This window comes from Pollachius pollachius (assembly GCF_949987615.1).
Source record: "Pollachius pollachius genome assembly, chromosome: 16".
Classification (NCBI taxonomy): Eukaryota; Metazoa; Chordata; class Actinopteri; order Gadiformes; family Gadidae; genus Pollachius; species Pollachius pollachius.
The window spans coordinates 11,990,668-12,009,014 of record NC_136949.1 but is presented as its reverse complement, the minus strand read 5'-3'; the positions used below and the strand labels follow the sequence as shown (position 1 = coordinate 12,009,014).

The following is an 18,347-nucleotide window of genomic DNA, read 5'->3' as shown; positions in this document are numbered from 1 at the left end:
GAACATTGAATCCAGCATAATCTAGACCATAATGTCTCTAATGGCAGAGAAGTGATTTTGGCTATAGTAGCGAAAGCCATCAGATCGAGGTAGCTTGACATGAGGTATCTTCTGAGGCAGTCTTCTGACTCTGCAGTTCAAGAGTTCAAGGTCTCTTCTCCAACGCGCATGTGGGCAATACTCTTTCCAGACTTGATTCCTGGTCTAGTCCTCTCTATAAGACCTTGCTGCCCTGTCTTACTTTTAGCTCAGTATTCACCTGAAAAGTGAATCACTGGAGTATTGGCAAGCCATGTCTATTACAGATTTTATTTTATTGTCCATTTGTAATACAAATGTATATCTGTATATCATATTTGTTATTTGTATTACAGCTTTGCAATTTGAACATTTGCAATCGATTACCTGAAAAAGGTAATCACTTCCTCAAGTCCATAATGTTCTTAATGGCTTTGTGGGGATTCCTCTTCAGAGTGATGTGCAAATTGAATTTGGAAACTAAACCAGCACAGACTAAACTAGATTAATAATTTAACCTCAGTTTAGATCCATGAAGGCAAAGGCAAACCAAAAACACAAGACTGAATCATCTGATAGAGTTTTACCTTTACAAAATTAATTTGGGTTGTTTCCTGGTACACTTTCAGTAAACTCTTCAACGATCACCATATGAAAATAACATCTCTGAGTAAGGTCACTTATCTGTCGGTTCAAGAAAAATAAACTGCATTTATTGGGTTTTATATGAAACAACATACAGTGTCCCTTCAGGATAGACCAGTCCACCTTCCCTCATTTCCCTGTTAGTATCTGACAGAACTGGAATGCAGACTACACCATTCTCTGCAATGGCAGTGGAGCGCAGTGCAGATACACCCATGGGTGAGGAGCACACATTCCACACTTGTGTGCTGTTTACACCAGCTGCTTCTACTGAACAGACGTGTTGCAACCTGCAGGGCGTGTAGTGTGCGCTACCAAGTTGCAGACGCATACACTCAGCCATGCGTGTTGTGCAAGAGTGCATATTTTGGCATAGATGAGATGGAATTATTTTTCTTTCTTTTTTTAAAACAGCAAACCATTACAGCCATTTAGACAAAGAAGACAAATTGGGATGTTGTCACCTCAAAAAAACACACACACACACACACACACACACACACACACAATTTCCCAATGCTTGTGTGGCGTTTCCAATTTCAACCTTTCAAGGATACTTGCATCTTTTTATGTCCAAAAGTATTTTTAAATGTTCAATCGGTTAGGTAGTGAAGCTTATATGGAGAGATTCCTGAGAAAATGTGTCTTCAAATATAAATACATCACAAAAGATAAACCTCTGCTTGTATACCTCAAACATGAGATGACATATAGTTTCCCCTCACCAAGCGACACTCAAACTCTCATTGTTGAGATAGTGTCATGGAAGAATAGCTCCTCTTGAATTTCCCCCACAATGACAATTTCTTGCTTGGGAGAGAGAGACAACATGGGAGAGAGGAAGTTAAGCTTAGAATTTATCTATTAGGCTTAGGAATGCCTGGAGTACTGTCTGAGTCCTGTCCAAATAGCGAGCCAGCATTTGGGTGATTTTCAAGCTCTCAGCCTGATTTGGCTAGAGCAAGACCCAAGATGTGGATTTAGGAGGTTTAACAGTCGTTAAGATCAGGACTCCACCTAATCCCATGGATCTACACGAGTTTCCCTTAAAACAATGAAACGATAGAAAACAAAACAAAACTTAGATTTGCCCTTTGATTTCCACCTCAAAAGCTCTCCAGGCTCAGTATTCCAAGCATCTAGTGGATTGTTTTTCTACCTCCATGGGCCGGGAGGTAATGTTCAGTCCGTATAATGTTAGCTCCGGAACTGTTCCGCCAAAATAAAAGTCCCACCTGCTCCCAGTCGGCCACTAAATCCGCCCATCTGCATTCAAGGACCTTAATGCAGCATCAACTGGGTCACCAGAAGATAAGCATGTTCGGAAGGAGCTGCAGGAGCTTCTGAAAGACCAGGTCCATGCAGGTTTCCGACAGCAGGCCGGCAATCACAGCCATCACGGACAGACGCCTGCTGCTATTGAGAACCACTAGAAGGAGAGGACAGGCGGCAGGGGTAAAATTCATAAGAATGCGGTGGTGTCGTTTTTTTTCTGGATATAAAGCATATTACTAGGCAGATGTAAATCTGAAGATCAGCGATATTTGCCTGCAGTTATTTTATTACTATGCTTGTAACAATCTTGTTATAATAAATGCTTGTGGTTCTGTTTATTTCATCTAGACAGAGATTCATTGCTTTGAAAATGCAGCGTTGCATCTGTTTTGTAGAAAGCTGTTGTTACCCCTGGTGGGATTATATATGAAAAAAGGAAAATATAAATAAAGATCACTCGCATGGATGACAATTTAAAACTATCTTTGAAAATACAGTGTTGATCACCCCCTGCTTACTACTTAATACTATTAGACTACTACTACTATTAGATACTACTACTATTATACTATTAGAACTATTTTGCCAAAACATTAATTTTGGTCCAAACCCAAGAGGGTTAATAAAGGGGTGCCCTTTGAAATCCAATATATTTGACCATTTGGCCGGTAAAAACAAACAAATAGTGTTACTTATTGAAAGAGTAGAGACAAGAACGTTCCCCTACCTCTGATGGCCTGCGAGTTGGAGGTGAGCACAAAAAGCTTGATGAGTCCCAGGCAGAGCGGCGAGTAGTCGTGCTCCCATATGACGGCGGGGATGAGGAGGACCTTGCCGTAACAGGAGAGCAGTAGCGCCCGCAGGAGCTGCTGGGGGTCCAGTGGCTGAGGCCTCGCGCCCAGGAGCCCCACGCTCAGCCAGAGGAAGCAGAACACACCGCCGCAGAAGGCCACAAGCTCTGGGGAGGAGAGAGGACAACGGTCAGTGGGCATCAGGGGACAGGGGTGGACAAACTTCAGTGTCTTGTTAATTTATTTTTAGACATTAAAAGTTTCTTTGTTGATCAGAGTACTAGCTTTTTCGCATTTCAGAATTATAATAAGAAGACATTAGTGTACAGCCCTTTTTTATACTGTTTCCCAGCAGGAAACACACATCCAATGTTTAACATGGTAACAGTAATGTGTTTCGAAACTCCTGAGCGGCTTGAAGAAGAAAGAAAGAAATTAACCGTACACAAAGAGATTTCTCAAACCTCATAATTAATTGACAAATCGCTGGACTGCCGACAAGTCAGAATATATATTATTCATTTGTATTGCTAACGGTCTTTTATTACATCATTGAATGTGGCATTGGCATTATTAATCCCAGGAATCATTCACTATAATGACTGATTAAGTAAAAACAAAGTGGATTATGTGAATCTACTGTATCACATGCCATCCTATCACCTCTTTGGCACGCACAGTAATTGCTATACAGTTTTCCAACAGTTCTTACTCTACACAACAAACACAATAATACAATTTCCCTTCCTGCTCCGGTGCTCCTGTTTTACCAAGGGCGGCCAATCCGAACATGCGATAGAAGTCCCACTCCTTGGTGTATCTGATGATGTCCGCGGGGTCGCTGCTCTGCTCGGAGCCCTGCTGGAGTACGGACCACCGGAGGTAGGCCTCACACAGGAGACAGAAGATGCACAACTTCCAGTGGATCTATGGAGATGAAGAGATAAGGTGGTCATGTGTTAATATCATGTTTTATACAGTCATGACAAGACAGTGATTCTCAGCTGGGGGTACGCCAGGCAAAGTCAAGGCTGTACTTAATTTGATTTAAATATCCTAAGAAATCAACAACGTAAAATATAATTTGCTTCACATAATTTATGTTAACGCTAAACAATAGTTAAGACCAGAAGCTGAACTAAGCGTCTTTCGATTTAAATGCCTAGGACACCAAAATATTGATAATGATGCTAAATATTAATAGATGAACATTAATTATAAATTATTAGTTACTGAATGGTATAATATTATTTCAAAGGAAACCATTTCTAGTTAGGTATCATGAAGGTCTGCTGGGGGGGTAAAACAAGGTTAGGAATGGATCCATGCATCCATTATGTATAAAATTATGATTTTCAGTTGGCATACAGCAACAATTACAGGCTACTCCTTGAAACCTGACCTTTCATCTGGAAAGACTAGCCTGGATAAATAGACGTTCTGGTCATATTGCTTATATTATCCCAAAGTGTTCAAGTTGATTCATTTGTATTTGTAATACTCACGTTGAGGCTGGTGTTGAACAGAATGTGCCTGAAAGCCTGTGTCTTGCAAAGGATAGCATCAATCAGGATGATCACTGGGTCGTATTCTATGTACTTGTCTACTGGCTTTTGACAAGAATCCTAGAAGAATAACAGACGCAGGGCTATGAGTCAAGTTGTACTTCTGTGTCCGATTTTAGTTACTCAAGAGTATCTGCACATGTTTACAGATTACAGAATCAAACAGGTATGGTTTAACAAATCATAATATCCCCCAAAAACGTTCACACATAACTCACACATATAGTGATCTTTAAGATCCCATTGCTGTAATCCCTGTGTAATTCCAAAGCATTCTTGTTACATTCAACACATCTAAAGGCACTCTTCTCCATTCTCGTTCCTGGCAAGAAATTGACAACCGGCTTCACCACTTCCTTCCTGGATCATTCGCAGAGGCCGCCGGGAAATGTCGTCCTGAATATAGTCCACGGTTTGGATTCCGCCTTTTCGTGAGAGCGAGTGTTCACCGCTGAACTACATTACAGGAGCTTCCGCTCTCATCACTGTACACATGAAGCACAATATGGCACCTGCCAGCCGGACTGTTGTTGTGCTAATGCTTTCCCTTCTTTACTTGTGTCGAGCAATCTTTTCCACCGAATATTTCTCTACGCTTACTTTTTTCAATAGTGAACTGCACAAACATGGATGCAGTTCGCCTTCGGAGTGGGAGGAATACGCCGCCGACTGCGGTGAGATCTCTTTTTGCCACGTCCTCTATGATACAACTGTCAGTGCTTGGCTAACCCCCGGTCATAAGCTAACGTTTACTAGTCGGGATAAGCCAATTCTCTGTCCTCTATACAGTCCTGCAGAGATAACTAGTCCAAGGTTTGCAATTCAAACGTTCAAACGTATGGTCAGAGAAGGATACTATGACCCTTGAAGAGTAGTGTCGCGTCTGTATGTGTGTGAATGGGCATACTATCATAGTAATGTTGGTAAAACAACAACAACGTTCTGCAGTATTAATTTGTGACTTAGTGCAGTTGTATCTTTTAATATGGATGATATATACTGGTTGTCGTTATCTTGTTTTGGGATGCCAACATGCATGTCATTCATCGTGTAGTTAGTTAGTCACTGTGTTCTAGTTTTTCTAGCACGAAAACTGAGTGTACTGTGAATCAAGCACACAGTCAATGAATAGACAACTGCATGGACGTCAGTGCGTTACTCTGATCTTTGAAGATAATGCCAATTCGTACCTTATCTGTACGATTGAAAACGAACGAAAACAATGAATGAAACAGGATCAGCATTGAGCAAATTAGCATTTGCATATGCTTCCTAGTATCTTGAAAAGAGCACATTCAGTCCTGCACTGGGGAAAGGTACACATATTTTGTTTTGACCCTTCTTTTTGTTCCCCCATCTCCCTTTCTCTTTCCCTTTTTCAAATGGAGTTAATAAATAAATACTATATCGTCTCTCTCTCTCTCTCTCTCTCTCTCTCTCTCTCTCTCTCTCTCTCTCTCTCTCTCTCTCTCTCTCTCTCTCTCTCTATCTTTTTATAAACATGATACTGATCTTGTGCTTTGTTTTTTTTTATAAAGAATCCTCCATTTTGCAATTGGAAGACCCAGACTGTGAAGAAGGGAGTAACCCTCCCTGTGAATCGGTCTTCTCGCTCAATGCAGAGAAGATTCTGGTAAGATCAGAGTGAATGCCTGCTTACATACATTTACATATAGCCTGAACAAATTCACATAAATATCCGCTCGCTTTGGCAACGCTCATAACCTTTCACTTCCTCATGAACACCATTTCACTGTGGTTTCAATTGTCTATCCGCTGAAGTTTTGAGTTGATCCTCTTTTCTCTACAGAATAGCTTTTTTGACTGCCCCTCAGAGTAGTGTTTCAGGAGTTGGGAAAGGGATGGCAAAGGTTACTTTCCCCCATTGTACGTAAAAGATAATATTAGTAGAAAGAGCTGATCATTTGAATATTGTGCAATTTTGTACACACTTTTATGATTCCAAGTGTTTTGGGGACGAAAGCTATGCAAACAAACAAGATTCCACATTCAGCTGAATGCTAGCTTCAACCATCAGCATAGATATGAGCAGTTCTTGCTTAAAAAGAACTGAGTCTTATCAGCCTAAACATGGCAGCAATGTTATTGCATTTGCTGCACTGCTTTTTAAGCTTGAATCACTGTTATTGATTATGATTTTTTTATGCATCTAAGATCTATCCAAATACCTTGATGTATGCGTAGGTGTAGATCAATGGATATTCAGCTTTAAAATGAGGATTTTAAAGGATTATTTTGTTTAAACATAATAATTGATTCTCTATCTCAACCATATCATATATATTGGAATATGTTTGCCTATCTCTCACAGAGCCAGGCCAAGTTGTTCATAGAACAGAAAAAAATACCTTTCCCTGTGGATAACCACAACACAAACGAAGAGCTTGGTAAGGTTTTGCTTGTTTTTAAAAAACTAAAGCAAATTCTGGTTGATATGCATGTTTCCTGCTGCAGTGCTGCTATAACACCTGTCCCCTTGCACGCTTACTGTACCTTACAGCTATAGGGTACGTGCTGATCGGCAACGGCCTCTACGACGAAGCCATCAAACACTTTTCCCTCTTGCTACAGGTCAGTTGGCAAGCAAAGCGCCTCGTAATCCAGCAGTTAACTTTAAATAAAGACAGTTGATTGTATCACCCCATAGTTAAACCCTACCACTGGTTTGGTGTCTTCAAATGCATATGGGGCACCCACTTTAAGGATTGTTCTCATGTAATCTAGTTGGCTTTTTATTATCTTCTTGATGTCAGATCATTGATAAACACTATGTAGTGAAGGTGGAGTTTTCAAAGTTTCCATCTCCTCAATATCTCTCTCTCTTTCTCTCGCCCGCTGTTTCGCCCCCATGTCCTCCAACCAGGGTGAACCAGAGTTGGTCAGTGCCATCTATGGCAGAGGCATAGCATATGGGAAGAAGAGTCTTCAGGTGAGTTATGCACATTTGACATTGCAGTTACAAATCTACTCCCGTCGTTTTTTTTTTTTTTTCAATGTATTGAGATCTGAATGATTTCAAACTATGATATAAAAAGATGCATACATAATTATAATCATTATATAATGACATGAATAGCTTGCGATCTTTTAGTCATTACATTGGCTCTTTTGAGCTGGATGCATTTACCGTAACGGCAGGTTTCAACTTTAACATAGTTTGCTTAACCATAAGCAATGTGAGCGGTAATGCGTAATGTAACCTGGCAGTGGTGGACGGTATGAAATCAATTATCCCAAAGAAAGAAACCTATTGAGTTTTCATGGGCGGCCCTTCTCCACCATAACGTCTGCACTCTGGCCCTTCTCTCCCAGGACATCAAGAATGCAGACCTGGCCTTGTTCGAGCTCAGCCGGGTCATCACGCTGGAGCCCAACTGGCCCGAGGTCTACGAGCAGAGAGCAGAGGTGAGAGCCCTTTCCCTCCTCCCCCACCCCACAGCCCTACGATCCAGTCTGGGGTGGAGGTCGAGAGGTCCTTCCCTTAAAAAACAAAAAACACAGACAGCCGGGGGACTAAAATATCCCCAGCGTTATCTGATGGTGTCGTAGATATCGCATATGCCAGCTGCCTGGGCAATACAGGGTGTGATAGGTAGTCAGAGATTCCGGTCTAAAGTCTGTTAGCGGGCGTGCACATATCTGGGTGGAAGGGGCGTTTCCCTTTCTTTCGCTTTGTGGTTGTTTCGCCACAATCATCTGGCTTGTGGCGGTTATCATTAAGTGGTAGTGGGCGAACAGAAACTCCGGGGCTGCAGTTTTTTATCAATTTGGAAAAGATAAGGCTTTTGTCTTCCAGTGGGGTTCACCTCGTTTCCCTAATCGTCCTAATGAGTTTGTGTGCTTTGTACGTATAGTAATGCAATTGGTCGGGCTTAGACTCGGCTGCAAAGTAGTTGCAAATTCTTTGGTCTGCCTTCCTGTGTTGTGGCCAGATATTTTCATGTTACCGGATAAAGTGTGTGTGTGTGTGTGTGTGTGTGTGTGTGTGTGTGTGTGTGTGTCTGTCCAGATCCTATCTCCACTGGGCCGTATCAGCGAGGCCCTGGGTGACCTGACCAAGGCCATTCAGCTGCAGCCCTCAGCACGCCTCTACAGACACCGGGGGACACTGCTCTTCATATCGGAGGTGTGTTTGTGTACACCCCTCCTCACATTGCAATGCCAGGTGTGAGTTTGATAGAATTGGTTATTAACATGTAAAGCAAGGAGGGAGTAAAATGAATTCACTCTGTCCATTACAAATGTCCAACTCCGAGCATGCATTCAAATAGTCTGAGCTTTAACCTGGTTATCTGGATTCAATACACAACCTCAGAAAGTGTGTGTGTGTGTGTGTGTGTGTGTGTGTGTGTGTGTGTGTGTGTGTGTGTGTGTGTGTGTGTGTGTGTGTGTGTGTGTGTGTGTGTGTGTGTGTGTGTGTGTGTGTGTCAGGATTACGTGGCCGCTATGGAGGACTTCCAACAGTCTCTGGACCTGAAGAAGAACCAGCCCATTGCCATGCTGTACAAGGGCCTCACTTTCTTCCACAGAGGCATGCTAAAGGTATGCTAGTGTCGGCAAGCTAGTGCAGCTAAAGAATAATGGCTAGGCTAATAATGTGTTTTGGCCTTTTAGACTTGTTCTGCTATCTACATCTATGGTTGCGCTTCATGCTTGTATGCAATCATCTATTTAGAGGTTTAAGGCTGATACAGCATTCTCAGACAAATGCTATCTCAATAAATGTCTATGTTTAAAGATCAGTTATTAATAGTATTATGAGGTTGGACAGTTTGAAGTTCCTATTTAGAAGCCCTCACTAACCCCTTTACCTCAATTCTCGGTTATTATTTATTTTTTTATATTCCTCCTCCTTCAGGAAGCCATAGAAACGTTCAAAGAGGCTTTGAAGCTCAAGTCGGACTTCATAGATGCCTATAAGAGCCTGGGGCAGGCGTACAGGTACTGCTTGAACGGCTCCACCTTGAAGGAGTTTATGTGGTTATACGGTCTGTGTGTGTGTGTACATTAATATATATCCATCTCCTGCGTTCCCCTCCTCTCTGCATTCCCCTCCTCTCTGCAGAGAGCTGGGGGACTTTGAGGCGGCGATGGAGAGCTTCCAGAAGGCCCTGATGCTGAACCAGAACCACATCCAGTCCCTGCAGCTGCGCGGTATGATGCTCTACCACCACGGCTCGCTGCGGGAAGCCATCGGCAACTTCAAGGTATGGCGCAACCGCCGCCTGTGGCGTGCATCCAGGTCCCCAGTTCCGCTTTCAGTTTGAACGCAAAATAGGTCACCGTTGGCATGCGTTGGCACACAGACTGCGGCCGTCATACGATCCGTGCCAACAGCATGCGCTGTCTAACCATAGGGTTAGTGTCTGGTAGTCGACCGCTAAGTGTAGTGTACCCCTGTAAGCGTTATCCGAGCAACACGTGTGTGCGGTGCCAAATGTGCTAAGACCTAACTAACCGTGAACTCTCTCTCTCTCGCTCTCTCTCTCTCTCTCTCTCTCTCTCTCTCTCTCTCTCTCTCTCTCTCTCTCTCTCTCTCTCTCTCTCTCTCTCTCTCTCTGTCTGTCTGTCTGTCTGTCTGTCTGTCTGTCTGTCTGTCTGTCTGTCTGTCTGTCTGTCTGTCTGTCTGTCTGTCTGTCTGTCTGTCTGTCTGTCTGTCTGTCTGTCTGTCTGTCTGTCTGTCTGTCTGTCTGTCTGTCTGTCTGTCTGTCTGTCTGTCTGTCTGTCTGTCTGTCTGTCTGTCTGTCTGTCTGTCTGTCTGTCTGTCTGTCTGTCTGTCTGTCTGTCTGTCTGTCTGTCTGTCTGTCTGTCTGTCTGTCTGTCTGTCTGTCTGTCTGTCTGTCTGTCTGTCTGTCTGTCTGTCTGTCTGTCTGTCTGTCTGTCTGTCTGTCTGTCTGTCTGTCTGTCTGTCTGTCTGTCTGTCTGTCTGTCTGTCTGTCTGTCTGTCTGTCTGTCTGTCTGTCTGTCTGTCTGTCTGTCTGTCTGTCTGTCTGTCTGTCTGTCTGTCTGTCTGTCTGTCTGTCTGTCTGTCTGTCTGTCTGTCTGTCTGTCTGTCTGTCTGTCTGTCTGTCTGTCTGTCTGTCTGTCTGTCTGTCTGTCTGTCTGTCTGTCTGTCTGTCTGTCTGTCTGTCTGTCTGTCTGTCTGTCTGTCTGTCTGTCTGTCTGTCTGTCTGTCTGTCTGTCTGTCTGTCTGTCTGTCTGTCTGTCTGTCTGTCTGTCTGTCTGTCTGTCTGTCTGTCTGTCTGTCTGTCTGTCTGTCTGTCTGTCTGTCTGTCTGTCTGTCTGTCTGTCTGTCTGTCTGTCTGTCTGTCTGTCTGTCTGTCTGTCTGTCTGTCTGTCTGTCTGTCTGTCTGTCTGTCTGTCTGTCTGTCTGTCTGTCTGTCTGTCTGTCTGTCTGTCTGTCTGTCTGTCTGTCTGTCTGTCTGTCTGTCTGTCTGTCTGTCTGTCTGTGTGTGTGTGTGTGTGTGTGTGTGTGTGCGCGCCCACCACAGCGGTGCCTTCAGCTGGAGCCCTACAACGAGGTGTGCCAGTACATGAAGGGCCTCAGTCAGGTGGCCATGGGCCAGTTCTACGAGGGCATCAAGGCCCAGACCAAGGTCATGCTCAACGACCCCCTGCTGGGCCAGAAGGCCAGCTCCGAATACCTCAAAGTCAAATACCTCAGAGGTACGCTCACTTTTCTGTTTCTTTTTTTTGTCGTGTTTATGTGATAAACCAAAGATCACTTGGTTTATATTCTCAATCAGTTTCTATTTACTTGTTAAAATCTATATTTTGTATGGAAATCTTTCTGTAGAGGTTATATACATTCATTACCCCCATGCAGTGTTGTTTTTTTTTTACCTCCCCTGTTTCCTGTAACTACTTCCTGCCATTTTTACAAATTCTCTCTCCCTCTCGCTCTGCCTCTCGCCATCCCTCTCCATCCCCCTTCAGAGTATTCTCGTTACCTGCACTCCCACCTGGACGTCTCGGTGGCCGAGTACAACGTGGACCAGGACCTCCCGGGGAACTTCAAGAACCACTGGGCCAAGAACCTGCCCTTCCTCATCGAGGATTATGAGGAACAGCCTGGCCTGCAGCCGCACATCAAGTGGGTCCCGGAACCGGCCATCCACAGCAACGCCGGCTGAATTTACCATTCATTCCATAGTTTACCAACAATAAGTGGATATTAGTTACTTTCTCCTGTAAATAGGAAGTCCTCAAGCAGACACCTCGTTCATGGTTCTATTTTACCATCACTCTGAATTGTAGCGCTTTGATCAACCATGTATTCAAGTATTTAACCATGCTGTGATAGCACTGGCCCTGTCGAGGCTTATAGAAGCCTCGACAGGGCCAGTGTTGTCAGGTAGGTTGCTGCGGCATCCATGTACAGAACACATCCACTCTGACACTCGTAAATAACGCTTCAGCCTTATTGAACGTGTGAGCCAGATCTTAGCTTAATGCAGGGAAACCAAATCAAGTAAACCACTTAGTCTCGGAGTTAAGGTAAAACAAACCTCCGTTTTTTTTAATCCCACTGTGAAGCTGGGATGAGGATGAGCCCTGTGGTCTGCCTGTTTGCCCCCCCCCCCCCAGGGACGTCCTACCTCAACACTTTGAAAGCTACAGCAACGAGGTGCAGAAGCTCATCTGCACCGCGGACCACCTCGGGGCGCTCATGCAGTACAACACTCCGGGCTTCCTGCCCAACCGGAGAATACACAGAGGTACCGGTTCGTGCTTTGTATGCACAGCACCGACTCCCTCAACCAAACCCAAATCCTTGTAGATTCAAAGGCTGTTTTTGCTGTCCCGCTTTCGAATGCTTGGTTTAGCGCACTGCAGCGATAGCACGGTTTGCACTGTTGAGTAGTGTATGAAAGTGCTGTTTCCCCCCCCCCCCCCCCGACTAGCCATGGGCCTAGCGACCCTGGAGGTGATGCAGGCCATGCACCGAACGTGGAGCAACTCCAAGGTGCGGGTGAACGGCAAGACGCGGCAGATGCAGTGGCGGGACATGTTCGACATAGCCGTCAAGTGGAGGAGGTGGGGCACCAGCATGGGTCTTTGTGTTGGTCTCGTGTTGCCGTGGTTTGAGTCTTTTTTGTCTGTTAAACAGTGTGTGTTTTTTTGTGTGTGTATGTGTGTGTGTAGGGTTGCAGATCCAGACCAGCCAGTTCTGTGGCTAGACCAGATGCCAGCCAGGAGTCTCAGTCGAGGGTTTAATAATCACATCAACCTCATAAGGTATCGAGTTTACAACTCTGTCCCCCGCACACACACACACACACACACACACACACACACACACACACACACACACACACACACACACACACACACACACACACACACACACACACACACACACACACACACACACACACACACACACTAACACACCCTGGTAACCCCACCCCGTACTTTGCAGCACTGACCTCCATTTGAGAAAAAAATCAACAAGGTATAATTTACAAGAAAAATACATTTCCTCATTTCTAATTTTTCTTTCAAATGCTCCCCTTTTTCCAGAGGACAGATCATAAACATCAGGTATCTAGCCTACTTTGACAACATCCTTGACTTCATTAAGGATCGGATACTAGTGTACCACGGGTGAGTGGCCTACAAGCGCTTTGTTGCATATTTACATAGGGGGCGTGGATACCGACTGATAATTACTTATTTTATACTATGCATATTATACAGGCTATGTTTATCACCTGCCACCTTGTTGTCCCCCTCACCAATGGGATCCAGAGATCTCTCTTGTCAATGTGTGCTTATGGGGGCTGCTTGTTCCCATGTCTCCATCCTTTGGTTCGGAGCTCCTCCGTGAGCCGTTGGTATTTCTGCAGCCTCTTCAATTCATTTCCCTGTGCTGCTGTTTGATACTGTCATCAGCCCTGTTGTTATCATTACCCGGCCCGTGACCACAATGTCCTGTCGTCTCCAGCCATAGTCCTCAGCGATCCAGGCTCTCAAGTGAGCTGTTCAGAAGTGAACAGCTTTAATTTTCCCCAATGCAATTGAACTAATTATCTCCTTCTACCTTTCATTATGACCTCCCATATTAAGCCTGTGCCGTCTCTCCGTCTCAGAGCCTACAATCCCAGGGGGCTGGTAGAGGTCCGACAAGCTCTGGAGAACGTGAACAAAGTGGAGGACCTGCTTCCTATAATGAAGGTAAGGAGGAAGGTTCACAGAACCAACTTCATCTGGGTTTTTGTCTCATCTTTATTTAGCATTTGGAAAAAAATATCCTATTCCCGCCCTGTATCTTTGCATTCACACCCTGATTACCCATCGGTGACTGATGGCGTAGATGGGTCTTTTTAAGGTCTGTGTTTGAGTCGGACGCGTTTTGATCCTTGATCAAGCTGGTCAATGTTAAGTATGGGTTTGGATTTATGCAGGGCTGTGTGTGTGTGTGTGTGTGTGTGTGTGTGCGTGTATGTATTTATTTGTCTGTCTGTGTATTTGCGTGTGTGTGTGTGTGTTTGTATGCGTGTTTGTTCCCTAAAGCAGTTCAACAGTAAAACCAGAGATGGATTTACGGTCAACTCCAAAGTGCCCAGCATGAAGGATCCGGGGAAAGAGTACGACGGCTTCACCATCACCATCACGGGAGACAGGTGAGACGCCACCCCACCAAGGGTCACAAGACCCCCGCTGCTCAGAGACCACTCGTTGGATTCTCTCCGCCCCAACTATTTATATTCTATTTTACTTATGAGGTCATGGCGGATGGGGGGAAACAAGGCTAGTTCAAATTTGGCTCCATAGTGTAAGTGTTAACGTCAACGGTTTTCAGAGTCAATCCCTCACATTGTGGGGGGATGCAAATACTCCTTTTTTTTCTTCATAACATTCAGGTGGAGCAAGTTCCACCGCTCCTCTAAGTAAGGCCCTTGGTCTTGTTCCTGCCTTTAAACCCCAGGGCTATTACAGCACTCCAAACCTAACTGCCACTCGTTCTTCGAGTGTGGCTAACAGAGTGTATCTCTTCTACCCCTGCCGTTTCTCTATGTCCCCAAGTGGATGAGGCTTCTGATTATATTAGCTTCTTAAACACTCTGTTTGAAATGAAAGGCAGAAGAGACACGTTTGTGACATGTGTGTGTGTGTGTTAGGGTGGGCAACATGCTGTTCTCGGTGGAGACTCAGACCACGGAGCAGAGGACTCAACAGTACCAGTCGGAGATCGAGTCTATCTACAAGGACCTCACGGCCAAGGGGAAAACCCTCATGCTGTCCACCGAACTCGGTGTAAGACGCCCCCCGCAACCCAATCACACCACACATTGTATCAGTCCAGCCCGTTCATCCTCTGTCCTCATCTGTTGTGGCGTGGTTAAAGGGGACATGTTATACCACCAGGTGTGGTGTGATTAGTTGGACATGCCCACTTGTGATGTCAGAAGAGGCGGATTTTCAAAACGGCTTGTAATGGTTAACCACCCTGACACTTGGTGGTACGATCTGTCAACTTTAAGCTGCCAAGGCTATCACAGGGTTAACAGGTCTTACCGCTGAGAAACACTGAGACCACAGCAATGACGATGAATGTCCTTTAAACAGGCGTTAAGTCTTCCTGAATTATCACCAGCTGTCTTCTGCTCGGACCGCAACCCAGCAGAGGCTTGCCGCATTGGGTTACCTCTTTAAACCGTGCAGCACTTCTTTCTGCACACGTCTGCGGTCTCTTAAAACAGAGCTGGCGTCAGCCCGGACCGTCGAAGTGGTTACCCAGGGTTACCTTTTGGTTGCCCCGCTTCCTGGCTCAGCTTTTGTTGTCTCTGATGCATTGTGCTGACACTTCTTTGTTTGTCTGTGTTTTCAGGACGCAGATGCAGTGTGCAACCTGATACTTTCACTGGTGTACTACTTCTGTAACCTCATGCCGCTGTCCCGGGGATCCAGGTACATACTGCTGTCTCCATACTGCTGTCTCCATAATACTGTCTCCATACTGCTGTCCACATACTGCTGTCTCCATAATACTGTCTCCATAATACTGTCTCCATACTGCTGTCCACATACTGCTGTCCCCAGAATACTGTCTCCATACTGCTGTCCACATACTGCTGTCTCCATAATACTGTCTCCATAATACTGTCTCCATTCTTCTGTCTCCATTCTGCTGTCTCCATTCTGCTGTCTCCATAATACTGTCTCCATTCTGCTGTCTCCATTCTGCTGTCTCCATTCTGCTGTCTCCATACTGCTGTCTCTACACAGTCATATTCAGTGTGGTATCAGGGGGGTTTGGTAGTTGAGATCACTAGCTCCATATTAGGGCAAAATGCGACAGGTACTTTACTTCCCTTACATCTCAAATGCTGAAGTATTAACTTCTTTGAACCATTCTGTGCAGAAATGAGGATGTGAAATAGCAATTCAAACTTCTACTATTGCCCAAACATTTAGGTCACGTTTTTAAGACAAGACGGATGATGAGGGGAAGAAGAGATTTCAGAGATTTGGTGGTTGCGGTCTGTAGAAAACGGAAAAAATGAATAAAAAGTCCAAAGCCGTTCGCATTGCTGGCGGTACATTGTGTGAAACGCCGTGACAAGTCACGTGCCTCAGAGGCTGTGCTGCGCGGCTGGTGCCTCTCTCTGTCCTCCGCGCTGACCGCTGTGCTCTTCTCCTCAGTGTGGTGGCCTACTCCGTGGTGATGGGGGCGCTGATGGCCAGCGGGAAAGAGGTGGTTGGGAGGATCCCCAAAGGAAAGGTAGCGTCCCACTGCAGGCCCTTTACTGGCAGTATGGCTGAATTGTATGAATGGTGTGCATCGAGTTGTTCGTAATGGAGTTCTTTGCTTGTGTGTGTGTGTGTGTGTGTGTGTGTGTGATGGATGCACGCGTTCTTCTGGGGGGATAAGCTGGTGGATTTCGAGGCCATGACCACCCCCAGTCCGGACGGCTTCAGCAAAACAGCCAAGAGCTGGATGAATCTTAAAAGGTGAGCCCATTATTGTGTTGTTCTGATATAATGGTGATTCTCTTTCCTGTTGGTCATTTATTTCTTCTTGTTTCTTGTTTCTTTCGCACCATGCCAAACATTTTAGGGTCAATGGAAATTCCAACCTCAATTGCATTGTTTTTTCTATTATTAAATCAATCCCTCATCCTGGGTTATAGCATTAAAGGGAGATTTGTTATTGATAGAGAAAGCCAACTTAAATCAGCCAATGGTCCTGCAACATCCTTCCAACAATCTGTAGTACTCTTTTATGAGTCAAAGGGCATAGCTTGACACCGTCTTATGTGTGGTGTGTGCATGTGTGTTCGTTACCCCTGCAGCTTGCCAAGCTGGTACCAGAGTCTTCCGTCGGTAGCGGAGACTTTCCCGTCCAGCAGGACGATGATAGAGGTGCTGAACACGGATGCCACAACGCACTGTCCCAAGAAGTCCTAGCCCGGGTTCAGGACTCCACTCTCTCCCTCTCTCCCTCTCTCTGTCCATCTCCAGGAGAACAACCATCTGCAGCTCTGCTGCATAACACACAAGGGGAGGGGGAGGGAGGGAGGGAGGGAGGGAGGGAGGGAGGGTGTCATTTGGTGCTTCCTAGGCCATGCCTGGGACTTGAGGAGACAAATACTTGTTCATGTCGGGGTTGTAATCCACCGCTTACACAGGCGCACACACACACATACACACAGACAAACACACACACACCACTTCGCCAAAAGTTACAATGAAGGATGAAAGTTTTCCTTATGCAGTTCAATCATGTGTTTGGCTGTTAAGGGGCATGCAAGAGTTGAAACATCATTGGTGCATTTTTATTTTATTTATTTCTCTTTCTCTGTTCCTTTTGGGGGCCCAGACACACGAGGCAGTAGGCAGCCCTCCACACTTTACTGTTCCACACTCCAACCTAGAGCACAATGGCAAGGGGGTTATCGCAAACAAAACTCTTTTGTCCCTTTGGGATGTAGTGGGCGTGCTTAACCCTCAAGCCCTTCTGTCTCTCTCTCTGTCGCTCTGTCACTCTCGCTGTCTCTCTGTCTCTTGTCTCTGTCTCCCTCTGTCCCTCTGTGTCTGTTTTTATCCAGACGCACACAACTCTCTGTTAAACATGACATATGACTTCACAAGCCAACCCTCTTAAAGGGGACATATCATACCACCAGGTGTGAGTGTGATTAGCCATTACAAGCAGGTTTGAAAATGTGCAGCATTGTGACATCACAGGTTGGCGTGTCCATCTATCCGTCACACATCTAGATGGACACGCCCACCTGTGATGTCACAATGCTGCACATTTTCAAACCTGCTTGTAATGGCTAATCACACTCACACCTGGTGGTATGATATGTCCCCTTTAAGTTGCATGGTCAAGACTGACATTGAAACTTTTTGGAATATGCTAAAATACTATTTAACCTGCGCTATGGAACAATTTCTCTGCAGCCATGGCTATAATTTAATTGAGGGTCATTCAATCATCAGTCTCTCTTAACAAAATTATTGGTCTGGAAAAACAACACCTCTACCTCACTTGTGTCCTGCGTGATGCCAAAAGCGATGGCTGTAGTGAAATTGTGCAGTTGTTGCAGGTTAAGGTTAAAGACCTCCTTAAGTTGGACTTTAATTTAAGCTATTTGTATGCATCACCATCACAGTATAGGCCAATGCTGTTTTTTGGGATCCGTTTTGATTTTGTATGATTGACCTTTGTTTTTATCTTCATCAGGGGCGTAGGAATGAGTTTAACATTGGGGGGGGACACTTATCGGAAACCTGACAGATCCGTTAATGGTTTGAACAGAAATATGTCATAAATTAACAATTAATTATTAATTAATTAATTAAAAATTCCCAAATATATTTTATTCTACTAAAAAGATAAATTTGTAAATGTAAAGGAAAACACATTTTGAATGGCAGAAATGAACTAATAAATATCAAATCAATTCTTTAATTGCACGCTCAATCATCCAGTTTTTTAGAATAAGAAGCGGTGACAAGACGCTGTGTTGCGCTTTCAAAATAAAATAAAATATTTTTCTCCCCCGGTATAATTTTTAGG

The 18,347-nt window shown here is 44.8% G+C and overlaps 2 protein-coding genes across 3 annotated transcripts; one reads left to right on the top strand and one right to left on the bottom strand.

Annotated features, from left to right (window-relative positions):
• Positions 1–65: 65 nt before the first annotated feature.
• arv1 (ARV1 homolog, fatty acid homeostasis modulator) lies at positions 66–4,645 on the bottom strand. Its single transcript, XM_079754144.1, has 5 exons — positions 4,513–4,645; positions 4,235–4,354; positions 3,500–3,656; positions 2,666–2,896; positions 66–2,092 (listed from the first exon to the last, which is right to left on the bottom strand). Exons 1-5 carry the CDS (start codon positions 4,606–4,608, stop codon positions 1,965–1,967), a joined length of 732 nt encoding a protein of 243 aa, XP_079610270.1. The 5' UTR covers positions 4,609–4,645; the 3' UTR covers positions 66–1,964.
• Positions 4,646–4,787: 142 nt separating this feature from the next.
• On the top strand, positions 4,788–16,824 carry ttc13 (tetratricopeptide repeat domain 13; the record flags this gene model as incomplete). Of its 2 annotated transcripts, none has more annotated exons than XM_079753508.1 (23): positions 4,788–4,968; positions 5,833–5,927; positions 6,627–6,702; positions 6,816–6,886; positions 7,179–7,244; positions 7,628–7,720; positions 8,325–8,441; positions 8,747–8,857; positions 9,174–9,256; positions 9,381–9,522; positions 10,807–10,981; positions 11,252–11,408; positions 11,903–12,033; positions 12,220–12,352; positions 12,461–12,553; positions 12,839–12,922; positions 13,408–13,492; positions 13,835–13,941; positions 14,440–14,575; positions 15,150–15,229; positions 15,965–16,043; positions 16,194–16,273; positions 16,615–16,824. In XM_079753508.1, the coding sequence occupies 23 exons, from the start codon at positions 4,788–4,790 to the stop codon at positions 16,727–16,729; spliced, it is 2,490 nt and encodes an 829-aa protein (XP_079609634.1). In that variant the 3' UTR covers positions 16,730–16,824. The 2 variants fall into 2 exon arrangements, with proteins under 2 accessions (XP_079609634.1, XP_079609633.1); XM_079753507.1 differs by having other exon boundaries at positions 13,832–13,941.
• Between the last annotated feature and the right edge of the window lie 1,523 nt (positions 16,825–18,347).

Bases quoted from the DNA above. Each gene is read 5' to 3' on its own strand.
- arv1 (XM_079754144.1), bottom strand. From the start codon at position 4,608: ATGGAGAAGAGTGCCTTTAGATGTGTTGAATGTAACAAGAATGCTTTG. The intron at 4,355-4,512 runs GTGAGTTATGTG...TTATTCTTCTAG, and splicing joins TCTTAAAGATCACTATATGT to GATTCTTGTCAAAAGCCAGT. The intron at 3,657-4,234 runs GTGAGTATTACA...TCATCTCCATAG, and splicing joins TGTTCAACACCAGCCTCAAC to ATCCACTGGAAGTTGTGCAT.